Source organism: Phacochoerus africanus, chromosome 6 (genome assembly GCF_016906955.1).
Source record: "Phacochoerus africanus isolate WHEZ1 chromosome 6, ROS_Pafr_v1, whole genome shotgun sequence".
Lineage (NCBI taxonomy): Eukaryota > Metazoa > Chordata > Mammalia > Artiodactyla > Suidae > Phacochoerus > Phacochoerus africanus.
Window position 1 is genome coordinate 130,051,495 of NC_062549.1, and position 13,681 is coordinate 130,065,175.

General features: G+C 46.4%; 2 protein-coding genes across 3 annotated transcripts in view; one reads left to right on the forward strand and one right to left on the reverse strand.

Moving 5' to 3' along the window:
• LOC125130044 (calcium-activated chloride channel regulator 2-like) overlaps positions 1 to 8,895 on the reverse strand; it is a 41,833-nt gene extending 32,938 nt beyond the window's left edge. The window contains exons 1-2 of one of the 2 annotated variants that reach the window (XM_047785394.1): positions 8,120 to 8,892; positions 7,111 to 7,248 (exon numbers count right to left, since the gene is read on the reverse strand). In XM_047785394.1, coding sequence (XP_047641350.1) covers positions 7,111 to 7,248; positions 8,120 to 8,305 — 324 coding nt within the window. In that variant the 5' untranslated portion in view covers positions 8,306 to 8,892. Of the gene's footprint in view, positions 1 to 7,110; positions 7,249 to 8,119 lie in introns of both variants that reach the window. The other variant, XM_047785396.1, reaches the window with a different exon arrangement.
• ODF2L (outer dense fiber of sperm tails 2 like) overlaps positions 1 to 13,681 on the forward strand; it is a 362,976-nt gene that overhangs the window by 302,848 nt on the left and 46,447 nt on the right. The gene's annotated exons all lie outside the window — the stretch shown is intronic.

A 13,681-nucleotide genomic window follows, 5' to 3' on the forward strand; every position in this document is an offset into this window, starting at 1 on the left:
CAAGCAGATAATAACAGGAGACCATCCAACCAAAAAAAAAAAAAAAAAGGAAGAATGGAGAACTATAGAATCAACTGGAACATGAGGTTCAAATGGCAATAAATAATCATCTATCAATTATCACCTTAAATGTCAATGGACTGAATGCCCCAATCAAAAGACACAGAGTGGCTGAGTGGATAAAAAGGCAAAAACCTTCAATATGCTGCCTACAAGAAACTCACCTTAGGACAAAAGATACATATAGATTGAAAGTGAAAGGGTGGGGAAAAATATTTCACGCCAATAGACAAGACAGAAAAGCAGGAGTCGCAACACTCATATCAGACAAAATAGACTTTAAAACAAAAGACATAAAGAAAGACAAAGAAGGACACTACTTAATGATTAAGGGATCCATCCAAGGAGAGGATGTTACTATCGTCAACATATATGCCCCAAATATAGGAGCACCCAGATACATATAACAAATATTAACAGACATAAAGAGAGATATTGATGAGAATACAATCATAGTAGGAGACCTTAATACCCCCCTCACACCAATGGACAGATCCTCTAGACAGAAAACCAATAAAGCATCAGAGATCCTAAGGGAAACAATAGAAAAGTTAGACTTAATTGATATCTTCAGGATACTACATCCAAAAAAAGCAGAATACACATTCTTCTCAAATGCTCATGAAACATTCTCAAGAATCGACCACATATTGGGACACAAAGCTAATCTCAATAAATTTAGGAGCATAGAAATTATCTCAAGTATCTTCTCTGACCACAATGCCATGAAATTAGAAACCAACCATGGGAAAAGGAAAGAGAAAAAACCTACTACATGGAGACTAAACAACATGCTACTAAAAAACCAATGGGTCAATGAGGAAATCAAGAAGGAAATTAAAAACTACCTTGAAACAAATGATAATGAAGACACAACCTCTCAAAATCTATGGGATGCTGCGAAAGCAGTGCTCAGAGGGAAATTTATAGCAATACAGGCCTTTCTCAAAAAAGAAGAAAGATCCCAAATGGACAGCTTAACCCTCCACCTAAATGAATTAGAAAAAGAAGAACAAAAAAGTCCTAAAGTCAGCAGAAGGAAGGAAATTATAAAGATCAAAGAAGAAATCAATAAAATAGAGACTCAAAAAACAATAGAGAAAATTAATAAAACCAAGAGCTGGTTCTTTGAAAAGATGAACAAAATTGACAACCCCTGGCCAGACTCACTAAAAAGAGGGGAGAAAGAACCCAAATAACCAAAATTATAAATGAAAAAGGAGAAATCACAACAGATACAGCAGAAATACAAAAAACCATAAGAGAATACTATAAACAACTATACGGCAACAAGTTTGACAATCTGGAAGAAATGGACAATTTTCTAGAATCTTACAGCCTGCCAAAACTGAATCAAGTAGAAACAGACCAACTGAACAGACCGATCACTAGAAATGAAATTGAAGAGGTCATAAAATCACTCCCTACAAATAAAAGTGCAGGACCAGATGGCTTCACAGGTGAATTTTATCAAACATATAAAGAGGAATTGGTGCCCATCCTCCTTAAACTCTTTCAAAAGGTTGAAGAAGAAGGAATACTCCCAAAGACATTCTATGATGCCACCAGCACCCTCATTCCAAAACCAGACAGAGATACCACCAAAAAAGAAAACTATCGGCCAATATCATTGATGAATATAGATGCAAAAATTCTCAACAAAATCTTAGCCAACCGAATCCAACAACATACCAAAAAAATTATACACCATGACCAGGTAGGGTTCATCCCAGGTTCACAAGGATGGTTCAACATACACAAATCAATCAACGTCATACACCACATTAACAAAAGAAAAGTCAAAAATCATATGATCATCTCAATAGACACAGAAAAAGCATTTGACAAAGTCCAACATCCATTCATGATCAAGACCCTCGCCAAAGTGGGTATAGAGGGAAGATTCCTGAACATGATCAAAGCCCTTTATGACAAACCCACAGCAAATATAATACTTAATGGAGAAAAACTGAAAGCCTTCTCATTCAAATCTGGAACAAGACAGGGATGCCCACTCTCACCACTCTTATTCAACATAGTTTTGGAAGTCCTAGCCACAGCAATTAGACAAACAAAAGAAATAAAAGGCATCCATATAGGAAGAGAAGAGATCAAACTGTCACTGTATGCAGATGACATGATACTATACATAGAAAACCCTAAGGACTCAACCCCAAAACTACTTGAACTGATTCATAAATTCAGCAAAGTAGCAGGATATAAGATTAACATTCAGAAGTCAGTTGCATTTCTGTATACCAGCAATGAAATATTAGAAAAGGAATACAAAAATACGATACCTTTTAAAATTGCACCTCACAAAATCAAATACCTCGGAATACACCTGACCAAGGAGGTAAAGGACCTATATGCCGAGAACTATAAAACTTTCATCAAAGAAATCAAAGAAGATGTAAAGAAATGGAAAGATATTCCATGTTCCTGGATTGGGAAAATCAATATTGTAAAAATGGCCATACTACCCAAAGCAACCTACAGATTCAATGCAATCCCTATCAAATTACCCAGGACATTTTTCACAGAACTAGAACAAACAATTCAAACATTTATATGGAACCACAAAAGACCCAGAATCGCCAAAGCAATCCTGAGAAACAAAAACCAAGCAGGAGGCATAACTCTCCCAGACTTCAAGAAATACTACAAAGCCACAGTCATCAAAACAGTGTGGTACTGGTATCAAAACAGACAGACAGACCAATGGAACAGAATAGAGAATCCGGAAATAAACCCTGACACCTATGGTCAATTCATCTTTGACAAGGGGGGCAAGAACATAAAATGGGAAAAAGAAAGTCTATTCAGCAAGCATTGCTGGGAAACCTGGACAGCTGCATGCAAAGCAATGAAACTGTAACACACCCTCACACCATGCACAAAAATAAACTCAAAATGCTTAAAGAGTTAAATATACGACAGGACACCATCAAACTCCTAGAAGAAAACATAGGCAAAACACTCTCTGACATCAATATCATGAATATTTTCTCAGGTCAGTCTCCCAAAGCAATAGAAATTAGAGCAAAAATAAACCCATGGGACCTCATCAAACTGAAAAGCTTTTGCACAGCAAAGGAAACCCAAAAGAAAACAAAAAGACAACTTACAGAATGGGAGAAAATAGTTTCAAATGATGCAATGGACAAGGGCTTAATCTCTACAATATGTAAGCAACTTATACAACCCAACAGCAAAAAAGCCAATCAATCAATGGAAAAATGGGCAAAAGACCTGAATAGACATTTCTCCAAAGAAGATATACAGATGGCCAACAAACACATGAAAAAATGCTCAACATCGCTGACTGTAAGAGAAATGCAAATCAAAACTACCATGAGATATCTCCTCACACCAGTCAGAATGGCCATCATTAATAAATCCACAAATACAAGTGCTGGAGGGGGTGTAGAGAAAAGGGAACCCTCCTGCACTGTTGGTGGGAATGTAAACTGGTACAGCCACTATGGAGAACAGTTTGGAGATACCTTAGAAATCTATACATAGAACTTCCATATGACCCCGCAATCCCACTCTTGGGCATCTATCTGGACAAAACTCTACTTAAAAGAGACACGTGCACCCGCATGTTCATTGCAGCACTATTCACAATAGCCAAGACATGGAAACAACCCAAATGTCCATCGACAGATGATTGGATTCGGAAGAAGTGGTATATATACACAATGGAATACTACTTAGCCATAAAAAAGAATGATGTAACGCCACTTGCAGCAACATGGATGGAACTAGAGAATCTCATAATGAGTGAAATGAGCCAGAAAGACAAAGACAAATACCATATGATATCTTATAACTGGAATCTAATATCCAGCACAAATGAACATCTTCTCAGAAAAGAAAATCATGGACTTGGAGAAGAGACTTGTGGCTGCCTGATGGGAGGGGGAGGGAGTGGGAGGGATCGGGAGCTTGGGCTTATCAGACACAACTTAGAATAGATTTACAAGGAGATCCTGCTGAGTAGCATTGAGAACTTTGTCTAGATACTCATGTTGCAACAGAAGAAAGGGTGGGGAAAAAAATGTAATTGTAATGTATACATGTAAGGATAACCTGACCCCCTTGCTGTACAGTGGGAAAATTAAAAAAAAAATTATAAAAAATAAATAAATAAATGCCTTTAAGTGGAGTTTATAACGCATTCACAAATATCAACAAAAGTATTTTTCACTTTCCAAAACGAATCTATTTCAATACCTATTAAATTGCCATGAGCTTTATTACTTCTGTTTGACCTTCCCATTTTCCAGCTTAACACTTTCTCAGAAGTCAGCACTATAAAATCCTGACATTGTAATCACTATAAAATGTTACAAAAATATTGGAAGGAGTTTTATGAGTATTTACACATCATTCAGAACTGTACTATAAAATGTTACAGCCTCTGCAAACACCCTTCTCTGGGTTCTGTCATCAGCGTGAGACCGAGGATGTGTTTCTTTCAAGCCCTGTCCGTTTATTCCCATAACCCATCAGATCAGCAAGAGAGTCATTCTACTGAATTTATGTTTCGTATTGTACCCTGACCGTTTCAATAACTCTTTCTAAAATACAGCATTTTAAATCTAAAGCTAAAGCAAATATCTATGCAAATAACCATCTGGAGAACACAATTTTATTGAACAATAACAATATTTTTTAGCAATATTGTGTCTTTTATCTGTAGGAAGAAAGATAATACACTGTCTTGGCACTTGCCCTTAGAAATTATGTATGTCTTTTAAAAAAGAGAGAAAAAGGCTGAATTTGGAACAACAGATCTAATAGGATCCTATAAATAAATACATGTGTAAAAGCATATATAAAATGATCCCTGCATGTATATACGTGTGCGGGCGCGTGTGTGTATGTACACCACTGAGGAGTAGTGGAAAGTAATTTTTTCCCTTTTATTTTCCACACTTCTACATGATTTTTTGCAACAGGCATGAACTATTTTTATAATAATTAACATTTATTTTTAAAAAGATAAGAATTCAAGCCAAGGGCTTTGCAAGGCCACCCCTGGGCAAAGGGCTGTGGACGTCATGCCCTTGGATGGTCTTTACTTGGACAAAACCTCATTTCTGCCTGGGAATTTGTCCCGAGCGGAGGAAGGGGTGCGCTGCCTGGGGGGATATGCAGGCTGCTTAGGCGATGCCTGCCTTGCAGGTGGTGGTGATACAGCTCTTACCTACGGGGTGCAGCCCTCCCCTCCCCACGTCCTACCTGCACGGACTGTGGAGCCACAGGACAGGGGCTGTCTAGCTGGTCCTGTGCCCTCTGCCACGCCTGGCATGGCTCCTGCGAGGAACCATTAGTCACTAAGAGTTTGATTGATGTGAAGAGGTTAAAGGATTGGCCTCTATGTGCAGATAAGTGAACAGCTGTGTTACCCTTTGCTTTACTCTTTCGCGTCATCTTTGCTGGTAGTTAGTTCTCTCTTCTCGTCAGCATAAAGGTCATTTGGCGTTAGTTATTTCCAGTGCTTTTTTGTTCCACTAAAGGCCAGACTGATTGATGGCGTCTATGTAAAGCAGCCAGAGACACAGCATAGTTAGTGCAAAGAGCGTAGGTTTTGGAATCAAATAGCCACGAATTCAAATTGCTCTTCAAGGAGTTCCTATCGTGGCTCAGAGGAAACGAATCTGACTAGTATCCATGAGGACACAGGTTCGATCCCTGGCCTCGCTCAGTGGGTTAAGGATCCCATGTTGCTGTGGTGTAGGCCAGCGGTTGCAGCTCCAATCCAACCCCTAGCCTGGGAACTTCCATTTGCTTTGGGTGCAGCCGTAAAAAAAGACCAAAAAAAAAAAATTGCTCTTTAATTTACCAGCTGCTTGGCTTGGGATAAGATCCGTACCTCCTTTGAGCCTCAAGTTCCTAGTTTGCAGTGACAGCAAGTAATTTTAGGTGTGTGTGAGAATTAAGCAATATATAGAAGCCTGGCATTGAGGTGAACTTAATAAACAATAGCTCTCTCCCCAGTTTATCCCAGTTCTGCTGTCTCTCCTAGCTCCGTGCTCAAGCGTCACAAGCTTCCACCTGGTCATCAGTCAAACTGTTTTAAGAGCCCCTCAGCTTCTTCAGGACACTGGGGTGCCTCTCAAGATGAAAATATCATTCAGTTACTGAGGAAGGAACTGCGAGGGAGAGTTAATAATTAAAACAATCTTAGGAAAATGCATGCCCAGTGACACACGGAGAAGGAGTGTCAGCCCTTCTGCTTGGGCCGTAGCTATAGCCCTCGAACCCACTCCGTTGCTGAAGCCCTGAGCTGTATCGTCTGCTCCTGGCCCTTCTCTTAGCTGCTAGGGCTCTTGTTCACAGTCATTTCAAACCGACCTGTGCCAGATTTATTTAACGTTTATTTATAGCATGTGCATTCCGGCGTGCGGCAGACAGCAGCGTGGATGCTTAACTGTGATTGACAGCGTGTGAGAGTCCTCCGCGCACAGGTGGTTGGTGGCTGGAGCAGAAAAGGCTGCCGCAACTCCTTCCTCGCTTTGTGCCTTCCTTCTTATCAACATGTGCCTCGAAAAGAGTGTCCTGAATTTGGGCTGGTGTGAAATTCTGCTAGTTTGCATTCTTGCAGGAGAAGACAGACGTATTTTGACCTGTGTGGGTGGCTTAGGTTCTGCCCTGACCTGCAGGCCCCTGCCCTGCTCGGGGCGGTCAGCGGGGAGTCAGAGTTGGGACTGTTCCCGTCCCTGCTCATACACAAAACGAGTTCTGGGTCCTCACCCACAAACTTCAGAAAGGATCCTGTAAGTTACAAAGTACAGGGGTCTTTGGAGAGGCGGCTTGGGCAATAGCATTTTGCTTACTTTGCGCTTCATAATTTTCTCTGATTTATTATATTTCCATACGTTTTATGCATAACAACCTTTCAAATAATATTATTTGTGTATTAATATCCATGATTGGGTTTTGCCTAAATTCTCACTTTTAAAGCTTGAACACATGGTATTTCGGTTGAGCTTCTTTTTTCTCGAGTTAAGCTAACTTAATGAAATCCTGAATTCTTACCTTTTCATATGATTCTTGTTTCACTTTGCTGTAATTATTGGCTGTCCATGTGGCAGGTATTAAAATCTTTACACTTCTGAAAAACACTCTTCTCTTGGTAGCGTTGAACAGGTAAAAGGAAGCTTCCGTTATCATTTCCTACCGTCAAATAAAAGAAAAGCTTATTTTGTCACTTAAATAAATCCTCTGTTTTGGTTTTCTGATTAAACTTGAATAAGTAGTAACGAAAATAATGAAAACATTTTCAAGGAGCCCCCTTCTTTTAGAGACAGCACTGACTTTGGGAAAACTTGGGAGCAGGAAAAAAAATAAACGTCAGGAGGCGCTTTTCTGGAAGAGATTCTGCAGCCCTAATTGTGTGTCTGGGCTCGTCCCCATTTTGCCAACGGCTTCCAGGCTTTTATGCCGCATGTCCTCCTCGCGCCACACCCGTGGGCGTGTTCGAGGCCTCGCCTGTCGACGCTGCTCCTCCCCTGAAGCGACCCCAAAGGGAAAGTCGGCCCGGAGCCCCGGGCCTGCCTTCCCGCTCTGCGCTGACAAGTCAGCCACCTTACAGCACATTCCGGTGCAGAGAAAGACTCTGACTCTTGAGCTCGTCATCCAGACTCTCCCTCCTTCTGAGAAGCGCCCCCTCGGGATGCAATCCAATCACATGATTTTCATAAAGCACAATCATGCTTCTTCACCAGCCAAACAGCGGGCCTTAGTTGCCACAATAGATTACTTTTTCAAGCTGCTACCCCCAAAACAGTCATGTAGGAAAACACAAGAGCTCAAATCAGTACTGACCGACAACAAAAAGAGGACTAGATCAGCGCTCCGAGCTGAGAATACATGAAAGTAGGGGAACGGACTGGCTTGGCTGCAATTATCATTTTTTGCGGCTCCCCTTGAGAAACACCCCTTTCTTAACCGCTCAGACACAGACAGACAGGGTTTTAGCTCCTCGCCCGAGGCGAGAGGCCTCTCCCCATAGGAGGATGGTGTTACCTTCGGACGGGCCACTCACCTTAACGTGCGGGATGAGGCTCGGGTCCTCGGACACCTGAGGATGGAGGGCAACAAGCAGCTCCTCGTAGCCGTTGTCCCGAAGCTGCAGCCCGGCTCCCCGGCGGAGGAGGTCTGGACTCAGGGCCACCAGCAGAGTCACAAACTTGAGGCTGCGCACTGGGCCTGCGCTGTCCCTGGGGGTCATGTCGGCGAGAAGACGCTGGTGCCCTCACGCGGGTCCTGCTGGGCACATTGTGCCAAGTCCTCAATCGAAGCAGAAGTTGGAAGGCCTGAGAGCTTGTGACGGAGGAGGTGCCTTCTTTACAGGGCCCGGGGTGGGTCGCTGAGACCTGTCTCTGCAAGCCCTCCGCTGCAGGCGCTGCCAGCTGGCCTGGGCCGTGGCTGAGCTTCCTCCTGAATCATGGTCGGGAGAGAAATCGGCCTCCCCTGGCGCTCGTTGTGTCTTCTCCGAAGGAATAGGGAAATAAAACAAAAGGAGCTTGAAAGAGGGAGCCTGGCGGGCTGGGAATCAAAGAATCCGGATCATTCCATCCACTGTCAGCAGTAACACAGAAAAAAATCCCTACTGAGTTCTCTCCTCCTCCGTCAGTCAGAGCACCTGCTTCCTACCTCGCTCTGTTCCTGTGAGGTCAGAGTCCTTCGTCTGCCTATTTTGAAGACTGGAAATCCATCCTGCAGCCCTGGGGTCAGGCAGTCTGGCTGCTCACAGCGGATGGCCGGGGTATCAGTTATCCCCCAGGGAAGGCCTCGTGCCAGGAGCAAGGCCATTCCCTCTGTCTCTGCTGTTTTTCTCTCGGAACCAAGGAAAAGGACAAATTTCTCTTTTGTCACCTCTCTCCTGAGGGCAAGGCTGGGCAGGTGACTGTCACAGGATCTGGAATTTACTAGGCCTCACAAAAGCTGTGTGAGTGACTCATAACATCGCTGATAATTCTGTAGTGCTTCAGAGTTTACCGATGGAGCCATGTAAGTGCCAATTCCCTGCGCCAAGTATAATTTTTACTCAGAATTTTCACTGGGCCGCAGCAAGATCACGAAAAGCAGCCAGTGGGGGAAAGAACCAACCTTTATTGTGTGCTGGCTTTGATTATTCCTATCTTAGGGGTGACGAGACTCAGAAAATCTAAGTACCCCGATCAGGGCTGGGTGAGGACAGTCGCAGAGCTGGAAAGAGAGCAAGTGACGCCAAGTTCCATTGTTTCTCATTCTACGATGTTCTTAAGAAACTTGAAATGAAGCATTAAGAGCCGAAATGCTGAGGGATATTGCAGGGAGTTTTTCTCTTGCTGCCCCTCTGATGGTCACCTTTTCGCCCACTGCTTCTCGTCTGCTGTTTCTTCAGATTCTGGTCCAGCCTAGAAGGTGAGCTGAGCTTCCTAACTAGCTCAACCCCCTCTTGCGTGTTTCAGTGCATCAACTGCCTCTCCTTGGAAGCGCAATCGTGGCTACGGGGTCACATCCATGCTGTGTAATTAGTTGTCTGCTTCTTTCTGAAGGGCTTATGGGAGAGGGACCCTGTCCGCCCGGATCACGACCTCCTCAGCACCTCGTCAGTAAATGCTCAATAAATATCTGTTGAATGAATGAATGAACGAACGGACTCAGGAGAAGTAATAAAAGCCAGATTCTAAAGGAGCCCTGGATTACTGCATGACGACACTCCCCCAGCTTTGAACGCGTCTCTTCTGGAAAGTGTCTTTCTGCTCAGGAGCAGACGGCCTCTGCCTCCCCACAGACAGAAGGTACTTGGGTATCGGTGCTCCCCCCACCCCCGTGGGTGATGGAGAATGGAAAGCTGTGGTCACCCCCCGGCGGCCAGAGCTGCTCATGGCCCGACATTGCTGTCATGTCTTCGGGGGCTGGCTCCCCACCGTGGGTTTTGTGCCCTGTCACCCTGTGTCTGCAGCCTGGGAAGCCCAGGTGAGGCGTGGCAACTGCAAAGGCTCTGCCTGGAACCGTGACTCATCGAACAGAATGATACACTTCATTTTCGGCTCTCCTTGGCAGCGTATTTTCTCATGTCAACCTCTTGTGCTTTTAAGAAAAACATTTTTCTCATCAGCAAAGCAAAAAGCTCAGAAATTAGGCCCGTCTAAGCGACACTGAGAAAGCCAGGGCGGGTTTCTTGCAGCGTGGTGCTCAGGGCAGAGGGGCCACTGTGACTCCTCGTCGGGTGCAGTTTCAAGGGCTCCCTTGGAATGTGGGGGTGGCAGGGCTGCTGAGCAAGGCCAGGTCGCTTTATAAAGAGCAGCCACAAGCACTCAATCTTGTCCAGCCTGCCTGGGTGCAAACCTGAACAAGCACAGCCAGGCTCTGCTCCCTGGGCCGAGGGTCCAGACGTGGCATCCTTTCCTGCCTCTGCTTTTCTGCTGCTTGGTTCTGGGACCTAATCCCGAGGTCTGGCCCCCTGGCTGGATCCACGTTCTTCACCGTCTCTGACCCGCTCGGTCACCAGGCCTTTGAGGGTCAGATTCACCCCTGAATGCCTTCCTCCTGCCTCTGTTCTGAGCTTCCCAGGACCCTGTCTGCTCGCAGCAGGTGGGCCCAGGCCAGGCCCCAGGCAGCTCTCCTTTTCCTGCTTTCTCCACTGACCAGGCTGACACTAAGGAGACACGGCTTAAAACTGGCAAAAACAGAACTGACTCAATGACTTAAAGTCAGCAAAGTGTTCACTTCTGATAAAGTGTGGCTTTGTCAACAGCAACAAAAAACCCAGCTCATGCTTCCCCTCAGAGAAACGTCACTGCTGCCGTCTGGGAAGCTTTAGGACATCTGAGAAAAGCAGCGTTCAGGCACTTATCTCAATGTCGTGTACATTCTAGGGAGCTGCTCTGCTGTCATCTGCTCTCAAGAAATGAGTTATTCCGTTGCCGTAACTGAAGCGTCTGGAGCACATCTTTGCTCATTGCCTGAATCTGCCCTTCGGCCTGACCCCAGGGTGCTGGCAGGTGGGGACTTACAGTCAATGCGAGTAAAAGGCCCAGCTGCAGAGGATCTGACATCCTGAGGAGTCCAACAAAGTTTCCGATTATTTCCTCCTGGGCTTTTGCTTCGGAGCCATCGGCATCCCATTTAGAGGAGGAAAGTACCCTCCGCCTGCGGCTGGGTGGCCCGCCGATAGGCCACTTCAGTTTTGTAACGTTTATGAAATAAATCAAAGTAGAAGGGAAACAAATTGTTAAGACTAAGGATGTAAGTGAAACGTCCCACTTCCCGAGACCCAGGCTGCCTGTTTCGTACCCATGACCCCGTGTTCTTTAAAACTACGCTCCCTTTCAGGGTAGGGGTGAAGGGCCTGGTCCAGAGAGGGTGTGGGAGGCCATTTGTGTCTGCTGAGCCACCTGCAAAGCGCAGAGCTGTCACACTCCAGGCCTAGTGTCCCCACCTCTCCCCGCAGTCCTTCTCCTCTGGGATTTGGCTGGTAAGCCTCCTCCCCCCTCACTGGGGGCCAGCGCTGCCCATGACTCCCAGACACGTCTCCAAAACATGCCAAAAGGAATGGAAAACCGAGCCTATTTAAAATAATCCAGTAAAGGAAATGAGAGGAAGACAGAGAATATTTCTCACTTGCAGAACAGGCGTAACATTGAAGCATTGTTCTGTGACACGCCAGATAGTGCATATGTCATGTTATGTATGTTATCATTATGAATGTCATTACTTCCCAGAAAAGAGAAATGGAGAAAGCAGAAACCGAGGGGAAATGTGTTTGTGTTTTGTTTTGCTTTGCTTTTTTAGGGCTGCACGAGTGGCATATGGAGGTTCCCAGGCTAGGGGCGCAATTCGAGCTCCCGCCGCGACCTACACCACAGCTCAGGGCTGTGCCAGATCCTCAACCCGCTGAGCGAGGCCAGGGATTGAACTAGTTGGGTTCTTCACCCGCCGAGCCACAGTGGGAACTCCCGGGGAATGTCTTAAGGTGATCAAATAAATAAGTAACCAGAGAGACCCAGAGCGCGCTAAACCTTAGAAAAAGCACAGCGCCTGGGCTGCGGTCGCTCCGCGTCTCCTCTGCGCTCCTCCTGCTCGGCCTCCGACCTCACGGCCCGCAGCTCCCGGCTGGAGCCTCTGCTGCTCCCCACCCCACCAGCAGGGGGAGCCGGGGCTCAGTTTCCCTCCTCCTCCGCCTGTTCTTCCCCGGGTCACCCTCCAGCCCTGCAGCGAGCAGAGGGCGCGGAGCAGCGCAAGCGGATTCGGAAATCGGGGGGTGGGGTACCCGAGCTCGGGTCCCCAGACAAAGGTCTCAGTAAACAGAAGCCAGTGGGACCCGGCATCCTTCTAGAATACGCCTACAGTTGACAGGGCTTTTCAAACTTTAATGTCCTAAGAATCGCCTGTTTAAATGCAGGCTCTGTTGGTCAAGATGAGGCCAGATTCTGCGTGTTCCCCAAGTTCTCAGGCGGTGCGGAGGCTGGGGTCCTTGGGCCGCCCTGGGAGTAACCTCTGCATCAGAAGACCCTGGATTCACTTCCAGATTTCAGCCCCTACGCCAGAAAAGGCCGTCTCTGTAGACTTCGGGTGTGTTTTTTGACCTCAGGCGAAAGGCCTGTGTCTTCAGAACTCAAGCGCATCGCATTCCCTGGGGATTTATTTCTCTGGGGACAGCACTGTTTATTCTGTGTAAAGAAACAGCTGCAGAGGACAGAGGTAGCGAGAACCAGCCAAGAGCCGAGGGCCGCAGGTTTTAGATTCTTGAAAGTCACGATCACCTGTTACTAAAGCCCCAAATTCAGTCTGTTTTCTTACTAATCAGTATGTGAGCCATGATAAAATTATTTAAATGATCTCCAGCATGTAGCTTCAAACAAGCAATTCCCAAAGATGTACCTTATTCAAACAGGGGACTGTTCCTTAGCTAATTTTTGCCCACTTTTTTCATTCATTCATTCATTCAAAAATAGTTGTATCAACTACGCTTCCATCAAGCTATTGGAAACAAAACTCTGTTTCTGCTAGATGCCAGCCACTCTTCTCAATGCTGAAGGTAAGAGTGAGTGACCGCACCGAGTCCCTCTCCTGCGGAGTCTCGGTTCTAGCGAAGGGAGACAGACAGACAGACGGACCCTGTGGGGGCAGCTGGCGACAGTGTTAGGAGACTGAGAAAGCGGCCTCAGAGGGAGGCCGTGGGAGACTGAGGTTGCGCTTTGCTGTTTGGTACCAGGTGCTGGGAAGGTGACAGGACCCTCTGGGGAGAAGCGGCGCAGACAGAGAAGGGGCGTGGGGTGGCCTGAGGCTGGGGGCGGCCTGGGTCACAGACGGGTCCCTGGACGGGCCGCGCAGGCGGCTCAGCACTCAGGGGGCAGGAGGCTTGCGCTGTAGAAAGTGAACCAACAGAAACCTCCCCTAAGTAAGGCGGGGAGGCCAGGAGGGCGCGGGAGCAGAGCCCAAGAGGGAGAAGACTTCTTCCCGGGCCGGGACGCTGCCCGAGGAAAGCCCGACCCTCTGCCGACGGAGGCTCGGGCCAGGGCCGGGCGCCGCCGGGCAGGCTGATCCCGCAGGAGCCCGACTCGCTGGAGAGATACCTGACCGCCTCTTGGTTTTAGGTCCGCGCAGCTCACAG